General features: G+C 58.8%; 1 protein-coding gene across 1 annotated transcript; it reads right to left on the bottom strand.

Annotated features, from left to right (window-relative positions):
• Nucleotides 1–40: 40 nt before the first annotated feature.
• On the bottom strand, nucleotides 41–26,444 carry KCP (kielin cysteine rich BMP regulator). The gene is made up of 42 exons (XM_047095984.1): nucleotides 26,196–26,444; nucleotides 23,483–23,649; nucleotides 22,439–22,628; nucleotides 22,273–22,349; nucleotides 21,492–21,576; nucleotides 19,799–19,866; nucleotides 19,505–19,601; nucleotides 19,280–19,362; nucleotides 18,958–19,051; nucleotides 18,011–18,093; nucleotides 15,179–15,272; nucleotides 14,993–15,072; nucleotides 14,822–14,915; nucleotides 14,405–14,490; nucleotides 14,249–14,330; nucleotides 13,862–14,014; nucleotides 13,668–13,774; nucleotides 13,497–13,590; nucleotides 12,657–12,830; nucleotides 12,431–12,513; nucleotides 12,185–12,278; nucleotides 11,896–12,084; nucleotides 11,429–11,599; nucleotides 9,299–9,475; nucleotides 8,594–8,679; nucleotides 8,243–8,333; nucleotides 8,028–8,110; nucleotides 7,830–7,923; nucleotides 6,688–6,861; nucleotides 6,418–6,500; nucleotides 5,721–5,841; nucleotides 4,702–4,781; nucleotides 4,404–4,503; nucleotides 3,821–3,909; nucleotides 3,376–3,478; nucleotides 3,145–3,287; nucleotides 2,678–2,850; nucleotides 2,485–2,596; nucleotides 2,297–2,398; nucleotides 1,353–1,517; nucleotides 614–920; nucleotides 41–460 (listed from the first exon to the last, which is right to left on the bottom strand). The coding sequence occupies exons 1-42, from the start codon at nucleotides 26,272–26,274 to the stop codon at nucleotides 210–212; spliced, it is 5,058 nt and encodes a 1,685-aa protein (XP_046951940.1). The 5' UTR covers nucleotides 26,275–26,444; the 3' UTR covers nucleotides 41–209.
• Between the last annotated feature and the right edge of the window lie 432 nt (nucleotides 26,445–26,876).

A 26,876-nucleotide genomic window follows, 5' to 3' on the forward strand; every position in this document is an offset into this window, starting at 1 on the left:
CACCATCCCAGCACCAGCAGAAAAGACACACAGACACAAGTAAGCTGTAGGAGAGGCCCCGATTTTACTGCTTCTGATTGAACACGATGAGGTCTTTGTGGGACACAGGACCCCAGTGCCTGGGTGGGGTACTCTTTCCATGGCTCTGGCCAGGGTGGGAGCTGTTCTCAGAGGAGAGGCTTCTGACCTGATGAGTCCTGGCGTCCTGGCTACTGGCCAGGGCTGGGCGGAGGCCTGGGTGGCTGGTCCCCAGTGAGCTGGACTGGGGGGCAGGCCTCGGGTGAGATACAGTGGGCCTCGTGCTCCACCAGGCCCGCGGGGCACTGGCAGCCAGGAACGCAGGGCCTCACACAGTGGGCGGCCAGTTCCCCCAGGGGGATGTGCTGGTTGAAGCAGGTGCGGGGACAGGGCGGGCCACACTCATCGAACACGAAGCCGCGGTCCAGGGGACAGCCCACCACTGCAGGTGGAGCGGAAGGCAGGGTCACAGGGGCACCCTGGCAGCGCTCCAGGTGCCCCGCTCACCCCTGCGGTTTACCCTGTTCCTACCACATCCACACCTGAGCCCTGTGCCACCCTCTTCCCCAACTCGCGCTGGGCATTTCCCCCTCACCGCAGAGTGTGGGGCCCCGCCAGGCAGGTGTCACCCCTGCCTGGCGACAGTGACTGGCATAGGCTTCCAGGGCATCACAGAGGCAGGCGTCAGCCAAAGAGCCGGGGCCACAAGCACAAAGGTCATACACGCAGGCGGCAAAGAAGGGCTCTGGTGGCACCACAGAGTGGCAGCGACTGAACGGGGAGGACTTAAGCACACCACACCGGGCGTTGGCCTCACGCCTGGCACGGTAACCCGCTGCCCTGCACGGATCCACCTCGCGGCCCTTGGAACATATCCGACTGGGTCCCGGCCCTTCTGGGACCTAGGTGGCAAGAGTGACCCTGATGTCACAGCATCCACTGGCGGCTGATCTCTGTGTGCTACGTGCTTCAAAAACACTTTCCACTAAATATTTTGGTTTAGCTCCAAAAATCTCCCGACAAGAATAGCAAAGGAAGCACCAGCTACTTTCTCCTTGTCCCCATTTTACAGCTGGACAAGCTAAGGCCCAGAACAGGTTAAGTGACTCACCCAAGGTCACACAGCCAGTGAGTGGCAAGGCAGGGCTTGCGGATTCGGATGATGAGGCCTCATTCAACAGGCCACGCTGCCTCCCCCAGCACCACGACAGAAGCAAGAAGCCCCCAAATCACCCTGAAGCTGCAAAGCCCATCTCGTGCCCACCCCCCTTTCCATATAAGAGGGCTGCTCTATGATCACACTCAGCCACCCGGCTCCTGCGGGCGCCACTCACCTGCCAGCTATTCCCAAATGCAGCCTCTGTGGGCAGGAGCAACCCCTCAGGGCCCTGCAGATCATCCTGGGCAAAGCCATTGAAGTTCCCACAGAGCCCACACATCTGGCCCCTGTAGGAGCTGGGCACGCTCACCTCCACCTGAGACTGCCCATCCCACAGCACCTGGGCAGAGAGGTTGGAATCGGGGAATGGGGAAAGGTAGGGACCCCCAGAAGCCCAGGGTCCACCCTGGCCCCATGCACTGTCAGCACACTCCACGCTGTGGGGGAGGAGAATGGGCGGGTAGAGGTTCCCCGTGGAAAGGAGGCTGCCCTGGCCAAAGCCAAGTTGGCACGTGCTCTGTGAGTCCTGGGCACACACAGAAGACATGAAGAGCTGCCCACAGCTCCGGCAGGAGGGCACCTTCTCCCATCGGCACCCCTGAACTGGGCCCCCTGGTGAAATGCTTCAGAGATTCACTTTCTCATGGGCATTAGGGCCTTAGGGAGGATGAAGCACGATTAGAGTCCAGATCAGAAGTATCGACGAGACTTGTTTTAGGCATTTACAAATTGTACTTCTTGCCGAAGGCAGGGAGAAATTTACTCTTCGACATGGGATTTGGAAGGAATTTCAGAAACCACGTAGACCTTAGTTGGCATCCCCTGAATTGTTCCCCCTTTTTACCAATAAGAAAACAGGCCCAGAGAGGGTTGGTACTGGCCTAAGAGTCCCACTGCGTTGGTGACTGAATCAAGATTAGAAACCAGGCTCAGACCTCCCTTCCCTGCACCCAAGGTCTCCGACCATGATTCCTTTCCTCCCCCTCAGAATCCAGCAGAACTTTCTGACCTCACTGGCCTGATTTGGCACGGGACCCAGCTGGTATTCCCACTCCCTCTACAGACAGAGGCCTGAACAGGTCCAAGGCTCCCACACCCCCACTGGCCCTTGCGCCGCACCTGGAGCCCGGGCTGGGCATGCAGGATCACGGTGCGTCTCCGTAACTCCACGTACAGCAGCGGCTCCTGCAGAAAGGGCAAGGCCACAGGGCGCCCGTCCACCTGGAGGAGGGAGGCAGGAGGAGGGCCGACGTCGGGACAGCGGAAAGCACGGGACCGACCATCCCTGGGTCCTCAGCTTTGCTCACCGTGACCTCTTTGCCCTGCAGCAGCCGCACCGCCACGTCCCCGAGCAGCACCGCCACTTCCTGGGTCCAGGCCACACCCCTCCGGCCCCGGTTATCGTTGGTCACGTGCACGCTGTGGCGTGAGAGGCCCAGGTGCAGTAGTCAGCAGGGACAGGTGTGGGGAGTTAGGGAGAAGGCAGAGGGGGTTGCGCACCTGAAGTCCCCTCCGCGGCAGTCCTTGGCCAGCACATAGCTGCAGCTGCCCTGGAAGTGCAGCAGGCGGCCGTCGAAAGTTCGGTAATGAGGGTCTCCGAAGGCCATGCAGGAGGCGGGTCGGGGCAGGCAGCGGGGGCAGCAGCTGCCGGGACTCAGGGCGGGGGCCTCGTCCTGGCCTCAGCCCCGGATCCCGTCAGACACTTCGCCCTCCCTGCGGTGCCCCTCGCAGAGGCTCCCCTGGGACCGAGGATCTCCTGGGAATCTCCCCGGCTCACCGCAAGCGGGCTCAGGGCACCGCCTTGTGGCCGCGCCTAGAACTGCACGACCGCAGGGTCTCTCTCCCCGCCCCCCTCCCAACCGCGCCGCGGCCGCTACCCAAGCGCTGCCTCCTTCCTCCCGCCGGGTCTTACCAGGAAGGCCTTGCCACATGCCCACTCACCCCACCGCCCTAGACGCGGCACTCACGGGGCCACAGGAGAGCGGGGGGCAGCGCTGGCTCTGGCAGCGCACGGTGCCTGCCACGCAGGAGCAAGTGGTGCAAACGTCCACGGCCCAGCGCTCCCCGGAGGCCACCGCCCGGCCCTCGTGCGCGCACGACTGGGCGGGGGCTGAGGGGACAGGAGCGGGGTAGGGTCAACTGCCCGTCCCTCACACTGGGTCTCGCTCGTCCCCAACTCCCATCGTTCTGGCTGGCACCTTGGCATCGCTCACAGCAGCTGCCAGCCTCTCGCACCTTCGCCCAGCCCTGGGGGCAGGAGAGGGCGGGGCACTCCTCCAGGTGGCACTCCACGCGGCCCCGCTGAGGACAGATGTCATTGTTCTAGGGACTTCCTGCAGGGCCTGGGGTGCCTGGCCTCACACTTCTGGGAGCCTCTGGGTCACAGTCTGAGGCAGCAGCCCCTTCTCTCTGCCCCTGCCCTACAAGAACACCCATTTCATGTTCCAGTGGGGGTGAAATCCAGCCCTTAGTTCCTTGCCCCGGCACAGGGATGCCACTGCCCGCTCTCACCCAGAGGGGGCGCCTTTTACTAATTACCTCAAAGACCCCATATTCACTGGTCCAGTGTCCTGAGACTCCTCCCTTTATCCATCTGTAAGGTCCTCCGCCCCACCCTCTACCTGCCCACCACCCCCAGCTCACATGGCAGGCGCAAGTAATGCAAGCGTTGCTAGGGTCCCGCCAGCTCTCTCCATCCGCCGCTCTCCGGCCCTCGGCCTCCACCACGCATTCTGAGGAGGAAGAAGTGAGGAGGGGGGAGCATGGTCCTCCCACCTGCATCCTCCTCCCTGGAGCGCACCCTGAAGGCCCGCGCCATTCCGCTAGCACCCTGATGGTGCTGATTTCTGCAACCGGTATCCAGACGACCTACCAGATGGCAGGCCCTGCAACCAGTGCGAGGGAAGTGGAAAGGGTCCTGGAAGCCCAAAGAGTCACAGGGAACCTTCCCATGGGCCAGCTGCCAGCTCAGTGCAATGCCTGTCCAATGGGCCTGGGGCCTCCGAGCCCAGTGACAAGCCCCAGGCCAGGCCTTGAATATCCAGACTTCATCCTCTGCTTTCCTCTACCTTCTGCACCCCACTGAATGACCCTTCATTTCGACAAGAGAACGAAGCCCACATTTGAAGTACAGACCTCAGGTTGCCCCCTTAGCCTTTGGATGCCACCCTTCCCGTCTCCCCCCTGGGCTCGTGTTCACAGGATGCAGGTCAAGGCCGGCACCTACCTCGGCACTCGGGGCAGCAGCTCCCAGGGGGGGTGTGGCGCTCCGATGGGGGACAGCTGAGCTCAGGACAGGCCTGGTGAATGCAGAGCCATGTCAGGTCCTGTGGAAGGGCATGTGAACGCCATCAGTAGAGAAGAACAGGGAGGGAGCAGGGTGGAGGCCAGATATGATATTCAAGGTGTGCGGACGCGTGTCGGAGTGGGCGGGGAGCCTGGAGTGGCAGGAGAGGAGTTGTTGCCACAGTGCACAGAGGAGGAAGAAGAGAGAGCTCTGGGAATCCCCAGGGCGGGGGGCTCACCTGGCACTGGCAGGTGTAGCAAGGGTCCGGCGGGGCCACCTCAGACCCCAGCAGGCCCTCTGTGCAGTTGCTCAGCGCCTCTGTGAAGACAAGAGTTCAGCGTCGGGGATGGAGAGGGGAAGCAGGGGGCAAAAGCCCACTTACCCGCTGTGTCCCAGGACTTCTTGGGCCTGGGACATACCCATATTCCCAGCACCTTGATTCCAAGAGGATGAGTCCTCCTTCCTCTTGGGTCCGCAAAGAAAAGTTGGGGCTTTTTAAAAAGAACTTTGCAGACTACTAGGGTGGAGGGCCTGGGAGTGGACAAGGTGTGGCTTCCTTAGCCTAAGGTCACTAAGGACCCTCAGACTGCCGGCCTCGCCTGCTCCCTCTCCTATTTCCTTTTATATTACCTGGCTAAAACAGCACAAGGAAGCACAGAGAGCCAGGTAGGTACTCCAGGTTCTAATCCTGGCTCCAGCATTCAGTGCCTGGGCCATTTTGGGCAGACTAATCAATCTCTCTGAACCTCAGTTTTTTCATCTGTAAAAGGGAATAATAACACCACTCACTGGGTAAATGAGAATTAAATGAGATAGTGTTTATTAAAAACGCCAAGTACCAGGTACGGCATACAGTAGGTGCTTACTAAATGTTAGTCCTTTTCTCTTTCCCTGAGGCACATGCTAACAAGTGTTGGTAAGAATACCTCCCCACCTCTGTAGCCCCTCTGGCCTCACATTACGGCCCTCAAGCCCGCAACCTGCAAAACCCCATCCCACAGCGCCACCTGCTGGGCAAGATGCTCCACACACTGCGCCTGGCTTCAGAGTCCAGGGATCCCTCCCTGCCAGCTTCCCCAGTCCCCCCTCTGGGGGTGGGGGAGAGGTGCAGGCCGCACCAGCCAGGGCTTCCTGAATAGTCCATTGGACTCAAAATAGGGTGAGAGCCAGGACTATAGAGGAGAGCGACTGACTTCCGGTGTCACTCTGGGGATGGCAGTCCTACCCTCTTGTCTACCCCCACATCCAGGGACTCACGGGCACAGGTGGGGCAGCAGTGCTGTGGCCCAGGGGGCAGGAGCTGGCTGGCGGGACAGCCCACCAGGCTGGGACACTGCCGCCGATGACACTGAAGGCTCGGGGGCCCCTCAGGCTGCAGCTACAAAAATGAGTGAGCAAAGGGGGTGGGTCCCGGGCCCTGAAAGCCGAGAGCCACCCTCTTTCCCTGGACCCCAAGCCCTTTCATCTGCCTGCTGCTCCTCCTGCTGGGTGTACCCTGCGCAGGTTAAACTCCAGTCTGCAGAGACTCAACGTCTCCCCAGATCGCTCCTCACCCCATGCCCTAGTCCCAGGAGATGACGTCCCCTTCTCTTTCCAGTTATCCAGGCCTGAACCTTCTTATAAGTGTTGAGCCCCTGCACTCTCATGCCATTTCCTCCCCTCCCCTGCCAAATCCCTGGGCACAGGGCGTCATTCATCGGCTCACCATTACTTTCAAATGTTATTCCCTAACAGGCCCCCCAACCACTTCCCAGGGGTCCCCCTACCTCCCATACACACCCACCCTAAACTCCAGCCAGGAGGGCTGCCCACTGCCCCCACCCCGCTCAGCGCCTGTCCTGCCCCACGCTTCCTGGCCCCGGGGGGCACATTCCTATCTCTGACCCGCATACTGCTTGCTCCCCATGGTTGCCCCCTTTGTGGTGCCCAGCCCCTCGGCGTTGCCCTCACCCACCTCACAGATGCACACTTCACACGGGTCTGCCCCAGGCTGGAAGCTTTCCCCTGGCTCGTACTTCCGACCTTCATGTTCACAGTCTGGGGCAGAACAGGACCAGGGAGACTTCAGGCTGGCAAGAATGCTAGGGGATGCCCCCAGCTCCAGATTTTGGGGTGTGTGCAAGAGTGGGGGTCACTTCTCCTGGAGCAGCCTGTCTCTGCGGCCCAGCCCGGAGAGAAGTGCTGCCTCCCCGCCCTCCCTCACCCGGCCCCAGGCTCCCAGTACCAGAGCATCGAGGGCAGCAGTCACTGAGCCCTCGGTGGGGCTGGGCACAGGAGCTGACACACTGGACGCGGGCACAGGTGACGACGCCCTCGTGACACATGCAGGAGGAGCAGGGGCTTTGGGGGTGCACCCAGCTACTGCCTTCCGGGTGCTCCTCCCCGTGAGCCAGGCAGCCTGTGTCCCAGGTGGGCAGGGACGAGCTCTGAGTCTTGGTTCTGCACGCGTGCCCCTGTCCCCCCACCCTGGGTGGCCAGCAGGGCATGCGGGTGCCAGGAGGGGCATCTATAGGGATATGGTGGAAAGATGGCCTGGGGCAGTGCTCCTGCCTGTGGCGGACGGGAAAGACCCTGGGCTAGGCTCGGAACACCCGGTTCTTATCCCCTTCCGTGCCTGCTTGCTTGCTAGACGTTGTGCCAGGCAGCAGCCACTGTTGGTGGTAGCCCAGCACCTGGCATGCAGCAGGCATGTAATAAATGCATGTGACATGAATGAAAGGCTCCATCACTAACCATGTGCCCCAGGTAACAATCTCTCCGAGCCTCAGTCTCCTCACCTGTTAAATGGGGATTTCATCTGTCCTGCCTACCTCAAGGGCGCGTGAGACGCTGTGACAGTTCTGTGGAAGCTACACCCTGCTGAGCAGCGTATGAGGGTGAGGGCCAGGAGGCAGCCTAAAACAGGCTCATATTCTAGAACCAGATGGCTTAGATGCACATCCTGACTGCCACCTACCAGCTGCGTGCCCATAGGCAAGCGATGTTATCTCTTTGTGCCTCAGTTTTCTCATCTGCAAAATGGGAGTGATAATAGTACCTATTGGACCGTGTGCGGATTAAGTGAGCTGTGTGTCAAGTGCTGAGCTCAGAATGTGGCACACGGTACGATTACGATGATGACTAGTGTGGTCAGGAAGGTGTCAGTCTTGAGGGGGTGTGGTCTGGGCAGGCCAGGGGCACGGAGGGGTAGGAGGAACCAAAGGCCTGCAGGGATGAGAGCTTCAGGGCCAAGGTGTGGGAGGGCCAGGTGGGTGGCCAGGGAGGGGGGAAGGCCGGAGGAGAGCTAAGGAGAGGGAGGGGGGGCCGGTACGGGGCATCGGGCCCGGGGGCAGAGGCCAGGGGGCAGCCACGTGGGGCTGGGCATACCTCTGCAGCGAGGGCAGCAGCCCCCCTGCTCCGTGACCTGGAGTGGGCAGGACAGAGGGGGACATTGCAGCCTCACACAGCTGACCTGGCCGGCCTGCAGGAGATGCAGGTTCAGGGACTTGCCCTCCAGGCCAGGCGCCCCAGAGGCATGGGGACCTAGCCCCGACGCCAACGCCCTCCCCCCCCGCCCCACCATACCTGACAACGACACCACTCGCAGCTGCCTGGGGGCCCCTCAAACTCTGCCCCATCCTGGTGCTCCTGGCCCTGGGTGAGGCAGCCTGTGGGAAAGACCTCTCTTGGGTGGGGGGCTGTGCCACCTCGCCCTGTCCGACCTCGCTCAGGCCTGACAGAAAGAGGGGGGAGGGGTGGGGACGAGCATGGGGGGCTGGGGCACGCGGAAGGCAGCTCACTGTGGCAAACAGGGCAGAAGCAGCGTCCTGGAGAGGGGTGGGGGCAGAGAGCTGGAGGACATGGCTTCTTCTGGCAGCGCACGGAACCTTCCTGGGGGGAGAGAGGTCAATTGCTACTTCCCGACTCCGTGTCATCACAACCTGAAACCAGGCTACGCACTGCCCCCTGGCAGGATGCCCCCACTGAGCCTGCCGGGCTCAAACCTCCCTCCCTCGGCCCAGGAGACCAGAATCCAATCCTCTTCCGCTAGATGGTCCCCCGTGAGACCTGGGTGAGGAGACGAGCTCTTCCGGGCCAGAGAGGAGGATCGAGGGATGAAAGGTCACCACGTTCCCCAAAGGCCACCTCACCTGGCAGGTGCAGAGGGAGCAGCTGGGGTCGAGTGGGTCAGGAAGGGTCTCTCCATGGGCTGCGGTGACCCCATGATAGAGGCATCCTGGCAGAGCAGGAAATGCATTGAAAGAGCAGCCATCAGGGCAGCCCCCCATGGCCACACACACGCAGCTGGTCCTGACGACCCCTACCAACGCTTAGGGAGTCAGAGAGGGAGAGATAAGTGTGGCCCACGGTGGCCGGGAAGGTGAGGCCTTGGCCAGGCTGTGAGCGGCGAGACCTGAGTGCACGAAGGGAGTCAGGTCTGGAGGTGGGGTCAAAGGCCGCTGGGAAGTTTCTATCTGTGGGGCCCACGTGACGAGTGGGCACACACACGCGGAATTGAAGGCAAGAGATGGGCTGGGCTCAGGAGCATGGGCAAAGGCAAGCCAGGCGGGAGGGACGCTCCCCCTTGTGACTGGTCACTCAGGGGGCATGGGAGCCATCGAATGGGTTTGAATCTGGCGATGTGACATCTCAGGAAGGCGACGAGACAATTTGAGAGCAGGGAGTTCTGGAAGTGTAAGGCAGTTTGAGGAGACAGCAGGGACAGCCAGGAGGGTGTGGATCCTCAGGGGTCTGAGGAGAGCACGGGGCGTGGGTGTGCTGTGTGGTGACGGTGGTAAGACCAGTTGGGCCCCTGGGGGCTCCAGGAGGGGCAGGAAGGGCAGGTGCTGTCCTACCCTGGCAGGTTGGGCAGCAGTGTCCAGCCGGGGTGAGCGGGTGGCTGCAGCCCAGAGGCTCACAGGGCTGGCGGCCACAGGTCACAAAGCCTCCAAGGCAGGTACACAGATTGCAGGGCTCTCGGGGATCCGGGAACTCCTGGCCGCTCAGGTAGGACTCCCCTAGATACTCGCAACCTTCAAGAGAGGACAGGGAGGGGCAGGGCAGGGGGCAGAAATGGTGAGAGGTGAGCAGTCATCCAGTTCTGACCTTGGGCCCCAGTTGAGGCCTCAAAGACCCAGCAACTGGGGGCAAGGAGAAGGCTCAATCCTGGCAGGAGACGGTGGGGGGGGCAAAGGAGTCTGGGATGGGGCACCGGCCAAAGGGCACACTTTCCCCCTTTCAGCCCGTAATCTCTCTGGAAAGACCCACAGGGAATCTGTCCCTAGAGTTGGATGCTCAACAGGCCACACCCAGCCAGAAGGTACCAATTTCTCCAACTTGGGGACAGTTGGAGATAGCCCGAGATGGCTTTGGAGACACTGATCAAGGTATCGTCTTTCCAATATTCTTCCGAGCCCCCTGACTAACCAGGGACCTGGACGGGATCCCAGGGTTGTAGCAAGCAGCTCTCTGACACTTGCTGAGAGGGCGCTTTGGGTGATAATGAGGTGTCAGTAGTAACCACAAATCCCTGGTGGGGGATATTGATAAGGAGGGAAGCTGTGCATGTGTTGGGGGCAGGGGGCACTTGGGAAATCTCTGTACCTTCCTCTCGCTTTTGCTGTGAACCTAAAACTGCTGTAAAGAAACAAAGTCTTAACAGAAAAAAAAGAGAGAGAGAGAGAGAGAGAGGCAAGTCTCCGTCTCAAAGCCTTGGCAGGCAAAAGTTTCTGACTCAAATTTAATGTTCTACTTTTAACTGTATTAATAATTATGGTAATCTTCATTCCTGGAAAATCTAACTCATTTACAGTATGATATAAAGACTCCTTTCTTTTTTTTTTTTTTAACGTTTTTATTTATTTTTGGGACAGAGAGAGATAGAGCATGAACGGGGGAGGGGCAGAGAGAGAGGGAGACACAGAATCGGAACAGGCTCCAGGCTCTGAGCCATCAGCCCAGAGCCCGACGCGGGGCTCGAACTCACGGACCGCGAGATCGTGACCTGGCTGAATTCGGACGCCTAACCGACTGCGCCACCCAGGCGCCCCTAAAGACTCCTTTCTAAGTAGGTTTAAAAACAAAAGGATGGGGCGCCTGGGTGGCTCAATCAGTTGAGTGTCCCACTTCGGCTCAGGCAGTGATCTCGCTGTTCACGAGTTCGAGCCCTGTGTCAGGCTCCGTGCTGACAGCTCGGAGCCTGGAGCCTGCTTGGGATTCTGTGTCTCCCTCTCTCTGCATGCCCCTCCCCGGCACACACTCTGTCTCTCTCTCTCAAAAAAAAAACCTAAATAAACATTAAAAAAAATTTTTTTTAAGAAAATAAAAGGTTAATTTGAAGAAAAGTAGTTAAATAAACTTACAGGTGCAAGAGGGTATGTAGCAAATGTTGCTAAGATAGTACAAGAGTGACCGAAGCCTGGGGAACTGAGTGGGCCTTGTTCAACCCTCTCTTTTTTTTCAGGAGCTAAAATTAGAGTTACACTTAAAACTGGTTAAAGTAGGGGGGCCTGGGCGGCTCAGTCGGTTGAGCATCTGACTTCAGCTCAGGTCATGATCTCACGGTCCGTGGGTTCGAGCCCAACGTCGACTCTGTGCTGACAGCTCAAAGCCTGGAGCCTGCTTCAGATTCTGTGTTTCCCTCGCTCTCTGCCCCTCCCCCGTTCGTGCTCTGTCTCTCAAGGGTGAATAAACGTTAAAAAAAATTTTTTTTAATGGTTAAAGCAGTAAATTTTATGTTATATGTGTTTTACAAAAATACACAGTTTAAAATGTATTTTTCCAATTAAGAAAAATTAGGCCCAGAGAGGTTATGTAACTTGCCCAGGGTCACAGAGCCAAATAGCATCAGCAGCAGGAGAAACCCCAGGTTTTAGTCCAGTGTTTTCTGTTACGGTGACAGATGTTGGGGACTCACTCTAGGGCAGTAAAGATGACGCTGACCTGGCCTTCCCAGCCCCTCATCCCCACAGTCCCCTGCCCCTCACCATCACAGGCAGGGCAGCAGTCACCCCGGGTGGGGAAGGGGCACTGAGCAGGTGCGCAGGCCCTGGGCTCGCAGCTGACGCTGCCCTCCCAGCAGAGGCAGACGTGGCACGAGGCAGTGGGCGAAGGGAAACGCTCCCCGCTGGCAAAGTCCTTCCCCTGGTACAGGCAGCCTAGGCGGGCAGGCGAGCAAGGCGGGAGCAGTGGCGGTCGTGGTGGCCGTCTGCCAGGACCACGGCCTCCCTGGCCCTGCCAACCGGGTGGTGTCCCCCCACATTCTTAGTGAGAACCCCGACGTGGGAGTGGTGGGCCCGGAGGAAGGGGGGGGTACTGGGGTCGCGCAGTGTTAGGGGCTGGAGGAAGGGGGACATGTCATAAGAGGGGACGGAGTAGGGTGAGGCTGGGGGCAGAGCTGGAGGGAGCAGGTGGGGGTGGGGTGCTGCCTAGGCCGGGAGGGGGCGCCAGTTACCGTCGCAGGACGGGCAGCAGGGCCCTTGGCGCGGGTGGGAGCAGGGCGCAGGCGGGCAGGGCAGCCGCTGGCAGGACACAGAGCCATCGAGGCAGAGGCAGCGGCGGCAGGGGTCGTCGGGCTGGGAGAAATACTCTAGGTGGCGGGCCGGGACCCCGCCCCCTGGCCGCGGGCAGCCGGAGGAGGTGGCTGCAGAGAGCGCGCGCGCGAGTCAGGGCTCCCAGGAGAGGCTGCGGAGGCTCGCCCCTCCCTCCCATGCGGATCTGCCCGAGGGGTGTGCGCATCCTACCGGGGCACTGCGGGCAGCACTCTCCGGGCAGCAGGACCGGCTCTGGACAGGGCAGCGGCGGGCAGCGGCGGGAGAGGCACTGCACGCTTCCGCTCTGCAACAGAGGGCCCACGCCAGGCCGGTTAGTGGTGGGAGGCTGAGGAGACCCCCACCCCTCTGACTGCCACCTTGGGGGCCCTCTCCTGGTCTCCCAAGTCCCACCCCTACTCCCCTAGCCTCCTCCTCTCACCCAGGTGGCAGACTCACCAGACAGCGACACTGACGGCAGGGATCAGACGGGTGGGGGAAGTCTGCTCCGTTAGGGTACTCTTTCCCGCCAAAGGCACAGCCTGGGGGAGGGGGCAGCTATAGGCCTGGGAGGGGCCCATTCCTCCCCGGGTAGGCTGCCCTTCCGACCCTAAAAGCTCGCAGATGGGGCCAAGCCATCCCAGGAGACCGCCCCCCCCCACCTTCCCCATGGCATCCACCTCACCATTGCAGTCGTTCTGGCAGCAGGTGCCAGGCAGTGGATGGGCACAAGGGGCCCTGGGGCAGGCCCGAGGCTGGCAATGGGCATGGCCTTCCTGACACCGGCACTCCTGGCAGGGGTCTCGGGGGTGGGAGAAGCTCTCGCCATCCACAAATACTTGTTCCTCCAGGATGCAGTCTGAGCATTGGGGCAGGGAGAGGGGCAGGAGTGGGGGCGAGGACTGACGGTTCTAGGCATGGGCTGACAGCCCATCTATCCTTGGAGTCCAGGGCCACTGAGGAAATGCCAGCAGGAAGCACCACAGAGAGAGTGGAAGAAGGGTCTGTGTATGCAGGCATTGGTATCTCTCCGAGCACACGCTCGCATGTGGAGGCATATTTGAGCCCATTTACCTGATGCATGTGTGTATGCCTCTGAGGGTGAACAGCCAAGGAGCTCGGGCATGAACGTGCCCGTGTTTGTGATACACGCTCTGGTACAGACTCTCCAGGAGGGCGGGGCAGGGACCAGGTTACACTGCATCCCAGCACCCAGTCTCCCGCACATCAGACCCAAACGTTTGTGGCATGGAGCTGCTTTATATAGACACAGGGATATATCTGACCGGTAAGGGTACTGGAGGAGGAAATACAGAACAGGAGGGAAGGGACATACAGGAACATGAAGGGATAAACATCTCTCTACTCTCCCTCCTACCCATACCCTGTGAGTTCCAGAAAGTCCAAGCTGTGTCTGAAAACAACTCAGAAGGCTGTTGCTTGCTAGGGTATCTGTTGAGCCCGTGGGGCCATGGGAGAGCTGGCTCCGGGGCCCCCAAGCCAGACAGGTGTCATAAGCACATACCTGGGCACCTGGGGCAGCACTGGTCGGGTCCACTCTGGGGCCTGGCACAAGTTGTGGGAGGGCAGTCAACCAAGGAGCACCTCACAGTCCCAGCCTGGGAGCAGGGGAGAGGGCAATGGGGGTGGGCTCCAGGAGGGCCTCAGCAGGGCAGTAGCAAGCCTGGGGTGGTACCTCGCAGCGGCAGGCGCGGCAAGGGCTATCCGCGTCCGTGAAGTTCCGCCCATTGGCATACACTTGGCCGTGGTAGGTGCAGCTCTCACAGCTGGGGCAGCAGGCACCTGGGGGAGGCAGACTGATCAGAGCCGCTGATCTGGGCGGGCTGGACAAAGCAGGGGGGAAAGGCCAGATCAGGGTGGGGCACTCACCGGGGAGCTGGGTAGGGTGCTGGCAGGGGGGTGGGGAGCAGAGCACAGCCCCACACATGGGCACGCCATCATGACAGGAGCAGGCCGTGCAGGGCTGACCATCAGGCTCCCACTGGACCCCCTCAGCAAACTCCTCTCCATCCAGCACGCAGGCTGCCGCAAGGGGGGCTGTCACCATGGCAACCGAGACACCTGCTGCCACCCCTGACCTTCCCAGACCACAGGGCCCTGGCTCTGCCAGGCCTACGGTGGCCTCTGACCCCACGCTGGGAGTGGCTGGTGGACCGGACAGTGCCCCCCTTATTGTGAAGGAACCCCTGCGTCTTCAGCGCCTGCGAGCAGCACTCCTTTGAAGCTGTTCCTCTTTCTCTCCCTCCCCACACATACCTGGGCAGAGCTGGGGGCCAGAGTCAGGCAGGGTGCAGGGGGCAACCGGGCACGCCTGCTCCTCACAGGACACCTCGCCAGCCTAGGAGGGATGCCGGGTGAGAGGTCCTCAAGGGGTGAGACAGATCTGGGGTGTGAGAGGGCGCGACTGGCTACCTGGCAGGAGCAGCGGATGCAGCGCCCCCTCTCTTGGAGTCGGAAGGTCTCCTCACTCTGGTACTGGTGTCCCTGGTACTCACAGCCTGGTCAGGAGGACAGGGGGACCGGGGGCAGGGCTGGAGGCTGATGGGGAAGCCTCACGTCACCTCAAAGCATCCACCCCCCCCAACCCTGATGAGCCAGCCTCCCCTACCTCCAGGATCAAGGGCCCCGCCATGGTGCCCAGTGTGCCATGAGAAGGTGAGAACGTGACCCCCACCCGTGGTGACGGGAGCCTAGGCCGATCAAGGACTTGTCCTGCACTTTAGTTCAAGGGAGCTTCCTGTAGGTCTAAACGCCCGACCCCGCCCCCCTCCCGAGCCTCTCTTGGGCCAGTGCTTGCCCCTCTCCCGGTGACTCGAGTCCCCAGCTCACCATCACAGACTGGGCAGCACTGGCCAGGGATCCTGCCTGGGTGTCTGCAGGGCACGGGCGGGCAGGGCAGAGGCTCACACTGGACACTCCCGTTCTGCCAACAGGGCCTGATCAGCATTCAAGAGGCAGGCCCAGAAGCCAGGCCCTCCCTGCCAGGTCAGCCACACTCACGGCACAGTGGCAGCGCGAGCAGGGGTCCCCAGAGCCCACGGGCTCTCCGCTGCGGTACTCCCGCCCATTTAGGAAACAGCCTGTTGGGGAATAGGGTGCCTTAAAGTCCTGGCCTTCATGGGAGACTGAGCTGGGCCACAGGTGAGCTTTCTGGACCCCCACTCCAGACTCCACCCACTGACTCACCATCGCACAGCGGGCAGCAGGTGCCTGGACGAGGCCGGGCAGGGTACGGGCACAGGCTGGAGCATTCTCGCTGGCGGCACTGAATGTGGCCCTCCTGGGAGGGGGCACAGCGGGCAGGGGAAGGGGCCATTAGAGCTCCGTCAAGTGGCAGAAATGGCAGTCGAGTTCCCATGATGCGCTTACTAGATGTTGTTATGAGTTGAGCTGTGCCCCCCTCCAAATTCATATGTTGAAGTCCTAACCCCTCGCACCCCAGAACACGACGTATTTGGAAATAGGGTCACTGCATATATAATTAGTTAAGCTGAGGTCATACTGGAGTGGGGTGGCCCCTCCAAAAACTGCGTCCTTAAAAAAGGGGAAATTTGAACACAGACACACACAGGGAGAGCAACATGTGAAGATCAAGGCAGAAGCCAAGGGATACCAAGGATTGCCAGCAAACCACCAAAAGCCAGGAGAGAGGCCTGGAACAGATTCCCTCTTACAGCCCTCGGAAGGACACCTTGACCTTGGACTTCTGACCTCCTGAACCACGAGATGATACATTTCTGTTGTTTAAGCCAAACCCCTTTGCGGTACTTTGTTATGGTGCCCAGCGCGTTACTGAAGCTCTCTGTGACTCAGTTTACCCATCGGCAAAGACAGTAATAGTCCTGTCCTCACAGCCTTGTCATGGGAATGAAATGAGATATGGTGTCCGGTGTGACAGCCACCTCTGGAAGCTGGCGAGTAAACAGTAGCTGCTGCTACTCGCCACGGCTGTTCCCGGACAGACCCCCGCCCTTTGAGTTCCCACCTACATCAGGGCTCACTATGTCCAGTCCCGTAAGTGGGCAGCCAGTGACTCTTCTCACAGGTGTCGGGAGGGTGGTCCATGTGAACAGGGAAGGGAGGCACGTGGTTGCAAAGGGGATGGATGCCCCATGGCCTTCGCAGTGGAGTCTTCAGACCTTGGTAGGCTGTCAGGAAGCTGTATGGCTCTGGCTTGAAACACAACCCTTCTCAGGATGCTCCCTGCCTGGACATGACGTTTCCACGTCCCCACCTTCTTCCCCCAGGCTTCGCCCTGACTGTTCCCTACACCTGGTGTCTTAGTCCACTTGGGTTGCTGTAATGAAATCCCATAGGCTGGGGGGGGCTTATAGACAACAGAAATTTACTTCTCCCAGTTCTGGAAGTTGGGAAGTCCAAGATCAAGGTGCCAGGAGATTCAGTGTCTGAAAAGGACCGGCTTCCAGGTTCCTAGACACCTGCTTTTTCACTGTTTTCACGTGGCTGAAGAGAGGAGCTAGCTCTTTGGGGTCCCTTCTACAAAGACACTAATCCCATTCATGAGGGCTCCACCCTCATGACCTAAGCACCTCCCAAAGGCCCTACCTCTAAATACGATCACCTTGGGGTTAGGATTTCAACATATGAACTTGGGGGAGACACAAACATTCAGTTCATAGCACCTGGAATGTCTTCCCCCATTTCTTCCTGCTTAAACGCTACTCACCCTTTAAGACCTAGGTAAACACCATCCCTTCCATGAAGATTTTCTAGATCTGTGTTGCCCAGTAGAAACATAACACAAGTCGTAAGTCATTTTAAATTCTCTAGTAGGGGTGCCTGAGTGGCTCAGTGGGTTAAGTGTCCAACTCTTGATTTTGGGTCAGGTCATGATCTCATGGTTGTGAGATCGAGCCCTGTGTCGGGCTCTGTGCTGGGTACGGAGCCTGCTTGGGATTCTCTCCCTCCCTCTCTCTGCTTCTCCCCTGCTTGCACACACATGCTCTCTCTCACTCAAAAAAATAAAATAAATTAAATTACTCTAGCAGTCAAATTTCAAAAAGGAACAGAGGAAACTAAATAATAATATATATTCCATTCAACTGACTATATCCGAAAGTTATTTCTTTTTTAAAAAACTTCAAAAAATGTTTATTTATTTAAAAAAATTTTAATGTTTATTCTTGAGAGAGAGAGAGGGAGAGACAGAGACAGAGCATGACTTGGGGAGGGGCAGGGAGAGAGGGAAACACAGAATCCGAAGCAGGCTCCAGCCTCTAAGCTGTCAGCACAGAGCCCGATGCGGGGCTCGAGCTCACGGACCACGAGATCATGACCAGACCCAAAGTCAGATGCTTAACCGACTGAGCCACCCAGGTGCCCCTATTTATTTTTGAAAGAGTACCAGCAGGGGAGGGACAGAGAGAAAGGGAGACAGAGAATCCAAAGTAGGCTCCACATTGTCCATGCAGAGCCCAACTCAGGGCTCGAACTCACGAACCTCCAACCATGGAATCATGACCTGAGCTGACGTCGGTTACTTAACCGATGGAGCCACTCAGGCGTCCCCCCAAAAGTGATTTCAACATAAAGTAGCAATGAGATGTTTTATATTCCTTTCTTTTGTCCTAAGTCTTTAAAATCCCACATTTTGCACTTCAGCCCATCTCCAACCGGACAGCTACTTTCAAGGGCTCAGTGGCCACATGCGGTGGTGGCCACAGACGGGACAGCGCAGTTCTAGATGTCTCCACGTAATCTGCATTTCTCTCTCCCCCGAGCTGTTGCTGCCTGTCATATCCTGACCTGCCTCACTTCCGGAGCTTGCAAGCTCTTAGAGTTCATTCGCAAACCCACGCTGCACATCTACGATGCTCAGAACTGGGCATACAGCTGGGCACAGCCCCATCCTCACCCTCATAGCGCCCAGGATCAGGTCTTCTCCACCTCTGTCCCCTCCCAGTGCATAGGGGATGTGCTCAGTGAAATGAAGGGATGAATATGGTTGGCCTGGGGATGGGGCGGGGTGAGGGGTGTGGGAGCAGCGGAGGGACTCACCAGGCACCGGCAGATCCGGCAGGGGTCCCCAGGGGCAGTCCACTCTTGGCCATGATCCCAGCGAGAGCCACCTTCCGTGCAGCCTGGGGTTGAGGTAAAGATGGACACAGAGGAAGCCTGGAAGGAGCCGGCCTGGATAGCAGCTTCAGCCGGCCCCGACCCTCCTTCACATGCCCTGAGCCCAGACCAGACCAGGCCATGCCTCTGCCTAGACTCCTGAGGGCTTCCAGTGCAAGGCCTCCCGGGACGCAGTGTGGCCACGCCCACCTCCCCCCAGCTCTTGGCCCCTCCTCACCTCTCGCTGTAAGCGTTGGCCATTCGCGTACATTTGCACCTTCCCGCCTACCACACACCCACCTCACATGACTGTCAGTCCCGAGCCTTTGTGCAAGCTCTCCTCTCTTCCTGGAATGCCCTCTGCCTTATTCCACCCTTCCCCTAGCTAACTGCTCTTTATCCTGAAGGTTCACTCAGGACGCGCCGCCTCCAGGACGCTTTCCTTCCTGTGTGTCCAGGCTGGATTAGGTCTCCTTCCTCTGAGTGTCCACAGTGCCCGGCACCTGCTTCTAATACTGCCTTTGCGACAGTGCTGGTGTGTGACTCAGTGTCACCCTCTAGTGGTCTTCTTGGAGGGGGGGCCCCCTTGTGTCTTCCGTGCACATAGCAAATGAAAATGCTCAGCATTTATCAAGGTATAGAATGGCATTATCCACACCTCACAAATGGGGAATCGAGACCCAGAGTAACTCCCTCAGAGGTACCCGGCCACGAAATGGCAAGGGCGGGATTTGAGCCCAGGCACCTCAGCTCCAGAGCAGCGTTGGCCGGGCATCGCTTCCCCACTGACCAACCCCCCAGGTCAGGGCCAGCAGAATGGGCTCTGGAGCTGAAGAAATGCTGTGATGTCCCCACCTGGAGCTCTACCAGGGAAGGGTCAGGGCTCTCACCTTGGCAGGTCGGGCAGCAGTGGCCAGGCCTCAGGACTGGCTCAGGGCAGGGGCTGGGTGGACACTTGATGGGTGCACAGCGAACCAGGCTCCTCTGTAATACACCAGTCTCTGTAAAGCCACCCGGTCTGGCTCCCAGACAGGGCAGGGTGGACAAGCGTCAGACATCCTTGGAGGGGTGGGGCACAGGACCTCGATGGAGGGTGAGCCTCACCGGCAGGAGGTCTTGGGAGGTATATGAAAAACCAGCAGGTGTGACCCAAGGGGGAGCAGGGAGAGTATATGGAGGAGCAAGGCCTGAACGAGGCGGGTGGGGACTCACCAGGCAGGAGCATTGGAGACAAGGGTCGGTGCTGGACAGGAAGTTGGCCCCCTCTTCATAAGGCCGCCCCTCATACTCACAGCCTGGGGAGGGTTGTCAGGATGACAGGCGGGTCAGCAGAGAGCAGGGCGAGTGGACATCACCCAAGGGAAGGCATGACCCCAAGTAGGTACCGGACCCTCCGGGGCTGAGGGGATGGAGGGGCAGGGTGGGGCGAGAGGTCACCTGGCCGGCAGACAGGGCAGCACTCCCCAGGTGGGGTGTAGCTCTCCAGGCAGTTGAGCTCTGCACATGAGGGCCCCTGGCACCGCACGGTCCCTGCCTGCAGGGCAGACACTGAGCCCTCCCTCCCTCTCCACTGCCCGAGCTGAGTTACTCCGCAGGCCTGGTGGGCCTAGCAGGCTGCAGGCCTCGAGGCCTGGGTGGCAGCAGCAGCTCTGTCTGGCCCCCAGATTGGGCTCGGCATGCCGAGCATCAGGGATGTGCGTGGCGGCCGGGACTAGGCTCTGATTCCCTTACCTGGCAGGTGCAGATGACACAGGGCTCTGGTTGCCATGTTTCCCCATCCCTGTGGCCTCCAGGGCAGCCTGAAAAACCAGGGCCAGGCCCCCGAGTAAGAGACCCAGGGTACCGGAACCAAAGCACCCACAAGGGAACCACATCAAAGGGCACCGTTCAGGGGGCGCCTGGGTGGCTCAGTCGGTGAAGCGTCCGACTTCAGCTCAGGTCACCATCTCGCGGTCCGTGAGTTCCAGCCCCGCGTCGGGCTCTGGGCTGATGGCTCAGAGCCTGGAGCCTGTTTCCGATTCTGTGTCTCCCTCTCTCTCTGCCCCTCCCCCGTTCATGCTCTGTCTCTCTCTGTCTCAGAAATAAATTAAAAAAAAAAAAAAAAAAAAAAAAAAAAGAGCGCCATTCAGGAGACAGATTTTTGTATTTACTACAACTTTCCAGCAGATGGCAGTAAAGCGTCTGACTCAAGCATAATCAGATTTCCACTATTTTACAATAGATGCAAGTGTTGAGGAAAGGGTGCTTTTTAAAAAATTTCACGGAAGATATCATATGAGCTAGCAGTGGCCTTGAGGCACCACGTGTCCTGAAATCTGTGTGCATGTGTGTGTGTGTGTGTGTGTGTGTGTGAGAGAGAGAGAGAGAGAGAGAGAGAGAGAGAGAATGTGTGTGTCCCTTTTCTTTGGGATCCATCAACTCCCAAGACTCCACTCCTCATCTCTGGCCAAGACTCCCAGTGTACATTTCCAGACCTCGCTGGTCTCCTGAGCCTCTGACCCACCCTGTGTCCCGTCAGCTGATATTCTGCCACATAAAGTACAGGATGCCGGGTCGAATTTGAATTCGACGTAGACGATCCATATTTTTTTCAGTATAAGTATGTCCCAAATATTGCATGAGACAGACTTACACCAAAAAAGTATGTGTTGTTTATGTGAAACTCAAATCTAACAAGGCATCCTGTATTTTTGGGGGTAAATCAGGCAACCCCATCTCCCTGACTCGGAGCTAGTAACATCCCCCAGCAGAGCCACTGCTCCTGCCTCCACTTCCGCCCAGTTCCCTTCATGTCACTGGCACCACTGCCTTCCTAGTTCCCCACTATTGCGTGGGGTCTAACCCACCAGCTCCTGCCCATTGTTTTAGAAACACCCCGCCCTCTGCAGCCACTGCTATCCCTGGCTCCATGCCTAGACAACCACTGTACTAGCCTGCTAACTGGTTCTGTCTGCATCCAGTCCATACCAGATGGTTAGTCCTAAAACACTCCTTTGAACAAGCCACACTCGGGCTCTGCAGCCTTCAACGGCTCCCCATTGCCCACAGAAGAAAGTCCAAAATGCAAGGCTTACAGCAGTCTCTTACCACCGAGCCTCCGGCAGCTAACCACATACTGCCCTTCTTTACGTTCTCTTACTCTATTCATTGGATCTTAAATCTTGTGTTATGTTGGCTGTTTCTTTTCTCAACTAGATTAGAAGCTCCCTGGGGGCAGGAAAAAGATCATACAGAGCTTTTGGATCGGTCCCAGGCCGGAGTGAGTATTTGCTGGCTGTGCTTCCGTTCTGAATTCCCTAACTACTGCCAGAGTGGGTGGGCAGGCACTCTCTGGGCATGTGGCAGGGGGCAGGGGGCAGGGGGCAGACGATGGCTCTGGGGGCCCCAGAATGAGTGCAGGAGGCGAGGCTGGCAGGAGGCTGACCTGGCTCACAGTGAGGACAGCATGTTCCTGGCTCCGGACAGGGTCCTCTTGGGCATGGCTTCTGGGTACACGTTATGGTTCCTTCCTGTGGGGAAGCAGACTAGTGGCTGCCCAGCCATCAGAACCCCGAGGACCTGGCCTCCAGAACTGAAACCTCACCCCAGGCTGTGACACACCAGAGGAGCAAGAAGTTGAAGCAGCTCAGGGTACATGGGTTACCTTCGGTCTGAGGGCAGGAAAGAGACACCCTACCCCCACTCCCATCATCTCCTACTGCTCTTGGCCCCCAGAAAGCATCTCTTCCAGGTGCCAGCAAGTTCCCAGAGTGGAGAGATCCTAGGAAGGGAACTGAAAACTTCCTCAACGGAGGAGCGAGGAAGGAAAGGCTGGAAGAATGTGGATGTGGAGCCGAGTGAGGGGGAATAGGCAGGTAGATGACAGGGACAGGTGGATGGGCAGGGACAGTGAGGGTCCACAGGAGAGGGGGCATGTAGGAAGACAAGCAACTCCATCCTCTCTGCCCTCCATGCCACTGTTTGCCAGGCCCAAATCAGAGAGGTTTGGGGGCCCCCGCCATGTGCATGTGGTGGGGGGGGGTTAAGCCCCAGAAAATATAGCCACTTGGAATCAGCCGGAGCCACTGGCGGCCAAAACTTTGGGGGAGGGGCAGGCAGACCCCATTACATGACATTGAGCACACCGGGTCGCAGTGGCTGGTAGCTTAAGTGAAGCAGGTGAGGGGGCCAAGTATGGGATATCCAGGTGGGTCGCGGGAACTCACCAAGCAGTGACAGGTGGTGCAAGCGTCCGGGGAGAAGGTCTCCCCGTTGCCATAGGTCTGACCATTGTGGCTGCAGCCTGGGGAGAAGATAGTGCTGTCACTCAGGCACTCGCGGCCATCTCTAGGTGCCGAGGTGGTCCTGGCAGGCAGACGGGGTGGCACTCACCGTGGCAGTGGGGCAGGTCGGGCTTGGGGTCACAGTGCACGGTCCCATCCTGGCAGACACAGGCGGTGCAGGTGTCAGGCTCCCAACGAGCACCCTCGGGCCAGGCCCGCCCCAGCCCCCAGCACTGGGGAGACGCTGGGCGGCATTCACAGGACTCCAGCTGCCTCACCCTCGCCTGCAGCTCTTTGTTCTGGGGAAAGAGGGAGAGGGGAAAGTGGGGGGCACTGGCTCAGCTCCCCGCTACAACACATCCCGCAGATTTGTAGGGTGTGAAGACCAAGCAGGACGAGAAGGAAATCTGACAGTTCCAGGGGAGAGATGGGTGCCCTCCACACAGCGTCCAGTTTAGACACAGGTTCTCAGGACCTAGAGTCTGGACAGACTCCCAGAGGGACATGGCGCGCCCACACCTCTCCTTTGGAAAGAAGGGGACCCGATCCCCTCTCTCTAACAGTTTAAGTCCTTTACCCATCCAAAATCTTTCCTGATGATGCCTTATGTATCGTAGGTCCTCCATAATATTTGTCAAACACATGAAAGAATACGAAAGTCTAGATGGAAAAAACAAATACTCCGGAGGCTCTTCGTTTATATGAAAGAATCGATGTGAAGAGCTGTTCATATAAGAATTTCTCCATGTGCGTTTAAAATAAAACTCGGGGTGCCTGGATGGCTCAGTCGGTTAAGCGTTAGACTCTTGATTTTGGCTCAGGTCAGGATCCCAGGGTCGTGGGATCAAGCCTCGAGTCAGACTCCACACCGAGCATGGAGCCTGCTTAAGATTCTCTCTCACTCCCTCTGCCCCTGTCCCCCGCTCGTGCTCTTCCTCTAAAATTAAAAAAAAAAAAAAAAATAAAATAAATAAATAAATAAATAAATAAATAAAGCAAAAAGCTGGCATTAAAAAACTAATAAAATAAAACTCTGTTTTAGAGTTCCCGGGCCCCCTCCCCCAAGTCCAATCCTTCCTTCCTCTCACTACACAAGACCTGCCCTACCCCCCCACCCCCCACCCCCCACAAGCCCTCCGGCCTCCAGCACTACCTTCTCTCTGAGTTCCATCATCTGGGCCTCCAGCCTTTCCAGTCGCTCCTCCAGGGGGCGCCACTGCTCCTGTGGGGCCCCAGCATGGGATGAGGAGGGGGCTGGTGCCTGCTGCTGGTAGTCCTGGATGTCAGCAAGCCCAGGGGGCTCTGGGAGGATGACCCCACCTGAAGAGTACAAGAATCCAAGGTGGCCCTGTGGGTGAAAGGTTTCCTAGCAAGGTTTCCTGGGTCCTGTCTTCCAAACCATGCAGGGAAGGAGGGGTCGCCCCGTGGCCCACCCCTGTCCATCTGCCCACCTACCTTCCAGAGAAGGAGATATGGTCTCTGAGGGTGCTGGCATGGAAGTGTGGAAGGAGAAGGGAGAAGGTGAACAAATGTGACCCAGACCAGCTTTCCCAAGTAGCAAGAACCTCGGTCAGATATCAGCCCCAGGGTCCCTGACCTGCTGGGGATACGACAGAGAGTGTCTAGACCGGGGCCTCCCTGTAGCCTCCCTGATGCCGGAGGGGTCCCCAGCCACGGGGAGCGTGTCAGGGTCATCCATCTTGACATGGGTCAGGGTCTTGGCCAGGGTTAGCCCCGGGAGCTGACGAGTCAGGCTGGGAGGGCCCAGAAGCCAGTGCAGGCTGCAGGGCAGGAGAGGGAGACAGACATGTGAAAGGTGGGGCTGCTTTATGGGGCCCGGGGTCTGGTGTGAGCAGCCCTGGCCCCCCAACTGCCTGTCCTCACCCGTCAGCAAGGGCACTGCTTCCAGAGAATGTGCACAGGGAGGGGCAACTGCTCCCTCTGCTCCACCCCCACCCTGCGCCCAGCCTTGCCACTATTTCCAGGCCTGTGGTAGAGGGGCCTGGGGACCCCCACATCGGGAGCCCGCATTCTGTACCCGACAGAGGTTCTTGCTACTCGGGAAAGCTGGTCTGGGTCACTTTGGTCCACCCAGGGCTGCCTTCTCCTCCTTCCACGCTTTCAGGCCAGCACCCTCACAGACCATTTCTCCTTCCCTGGCAGGGGAGTGGGCAGGTAGACAGGGGTGGGGCACAGGGTGACCCTCCTCCCCTGCATGGTTTGGAAGACAGGACCCCACACTGGGCAGAGGGGGCTGCATTTCTTGAAGGGTTTGGGGAAGGAGTTGGCAGGGCCCCCACTAGCTCCCAAGGCACCAGGCTGAATAAAGACAGCCTGTCCCTGGTTTTTTTGATGACACTGCATCAGAGAAGGGGGTTTCTCTGAGTTCAGGCCTGAGGTTGGACAGCCATTTCCACCTCACTTTAATCCCTCCCCTTCAGTCAGGAAAGTAAAAACCGTGGGGCGGGGATAGGCTGACTCCACTGACATCCCACAGACCAGATCGCTCTTCCGGGTGGGGGGTGGGCAGTGGAGGGGCTGGAGGAGGAAGAGGAGGACGGAGAGAGGAGGGTCTTTCCCTCAGAGGCAGCTCATTAATGAGGCCGGGCCTGGCTTTCTCGAAGACACTAGTCCTGTGAGGTAAGGGACTGTGTCACCCACTCCCTTGTCCCCACACCCCCAAGCGGGGGTTGGAGAGTCTAATCTGAAACCCAAGTTGTCTTCTTTCTTCCAAACCTGCTTTGGCCTGAGTTTCTTGGCTTGGGAAATGCTATCCCCGCCTACTAAGAGATCTGGGGCTCAGATTCCCTGTTTTGTACCCCCCAACCCACCAGCCTCTGGTCTCGCCCAGGTGTCCCCAACCCACTCCTCCCTCTTCTCTCCCCTCTTTCCACTCAGGAGGCTGAAGCCAAAGCCCACCTCCCGCCTCCACCTGCTCCTCCTCTCTGGCACCCACCTCTCTAAGTCACACATCTGAAGGTTCCCAGCAGCAAGTCCAAAGGTGACCTTTTGCAAATGCCCCCGTGCCCTGCTCTTCCCCACCTTCGGGGTCTAACGCCCCAACAAACGCCAGCACCCAAACCTCTTGTGCACATTCCCATCCCCCTCCCTTGCGGGGTATCCTGTCACCTGGAACTGTGCTCCCTTGGTATGGCTCCAGTATCTAGCATTCTTCTTGGCGCCCTGAAGGGCAGTTGCAGATGATCAGTACCGTCAACCGCCCCCCTTCCCGCCCCGGCTTGACACCCCCACCCCATGACCCCTCCTCCAGACCTATTTAAGCAGTCACACTAAGGGAGGCAGGGAGAGGCTGGGGGGTCTCCGGCAGGGAAGACAGGACCAGTCCCTTGCCTGGAGAGACCAGCAGAAAGAGCTCCTGATTGTTTCACGGAGCCTGATTGCTCCCCACGGAATTGTCCTCGGCTCCCCTCTCCCCAGCCAGCTGCCAAGTGCTTGCACTGACCCCTCTTTTCCCGCCTGCCCTCCTAGGAGAAGGCCAGACACAGCCTCAAAGTCGGCTCCCATAGCGGGCCTCCTTTTTTCCCCCTTTCTCAAGACAAATAATTAACTTCAGACTCCCAGATTCCAGGGCAGCCTCTCCCCCACCGCTGCCTGCAGGAATTCCTCTCCAGCCATTGCAGGGAGCCCCCCCCCCCTCCTCTGGGACCGGGGCCTCAACCTCAGGGCCGCGCCCCCTTGCTGGCTCCTCCACCGACGGGGAGGACCGAGGCCGCCCGAGAGGCGCCCGCACCCCGAGGCTGGGGGTCGGGAGAGGCAGCCTGGCGCCAGCTCCTTCCCTCAGGCTGGGCTGAGTAAGAAATGGGGTCCTTCCCGGCCGCCCCCAGGCCCTCAGCGCCCCGACTTACCTCCGTCCGTCGCGGAGGCCACGGCCACGCTCGTGAGCTGGAGGACGAGGGGCAGCAGAGCGGCCGGGGCCCCCGCCATGCTCGCTCCGCCTCGCTGTCTGTGGTCGCGGCTCAGCAGGCGCTGGGGGAGGCGGGGTGGGGACACACCAGGCCGCCTCCCACCCAGTCTTTGTTCAGGGAGGGCTTCTGGAGTCTGTCATCCCGCCCGGGGTGGCGCCTGCCTCCCTGATGGGCACCTCGCGCCCTGGACCCCAGCTCCATCCTGACCCCAGCCCTGTCTCAGAGGTAAGGCGGTGGGAGAGCAGCCCCAGCCCTGCGGGAAGCTGGGACCGTCTCCTGCACGTGATCCCTGGAGAAGACTGGACAATAAACACGGATTTGTCACTCTGGGGCCCTGGGACAGCTGGTTTTCCTGCCCCCTTAGGGTTATTCCATTTGCCCTTGGGTTCCCAGTTCAGCTTTTTTCTTGCTTGCAGGAGAAGAGGATTGGGCTGGGTTCAAAACCCTATTTAGCCAAATCCGTGTGCCCTTAGACAGACCCCTAACTGTACCTCACTTCCCCTGTTTGTAAACTGAAGATTATACTATCTACTTTATAGACTGGCAGTGAGAATATAAAACTAATTTAGGGTAGTGGTTGGCACACGCTAAGTGCTCAGTAAATAACAAATAACAGCCATA

The sequence above is a fragment of the Lynx rufus genome, unplaced genomic scaffold (assembly GCF_022079265.1).
Source record: "Lynx rufus isolate CCGP_SWC_20201006 ecotype Redwood Valley unplaced genomic scaffold, mLynRuf1.p SCAF_4, whole genome shotgun sequence".
Classification (NCBI taxonomy): Eukaryota; Metazoa; Chordata; class Mammalia; order Carnivora; family Felidae; genus Lynx; species Lynx rufus.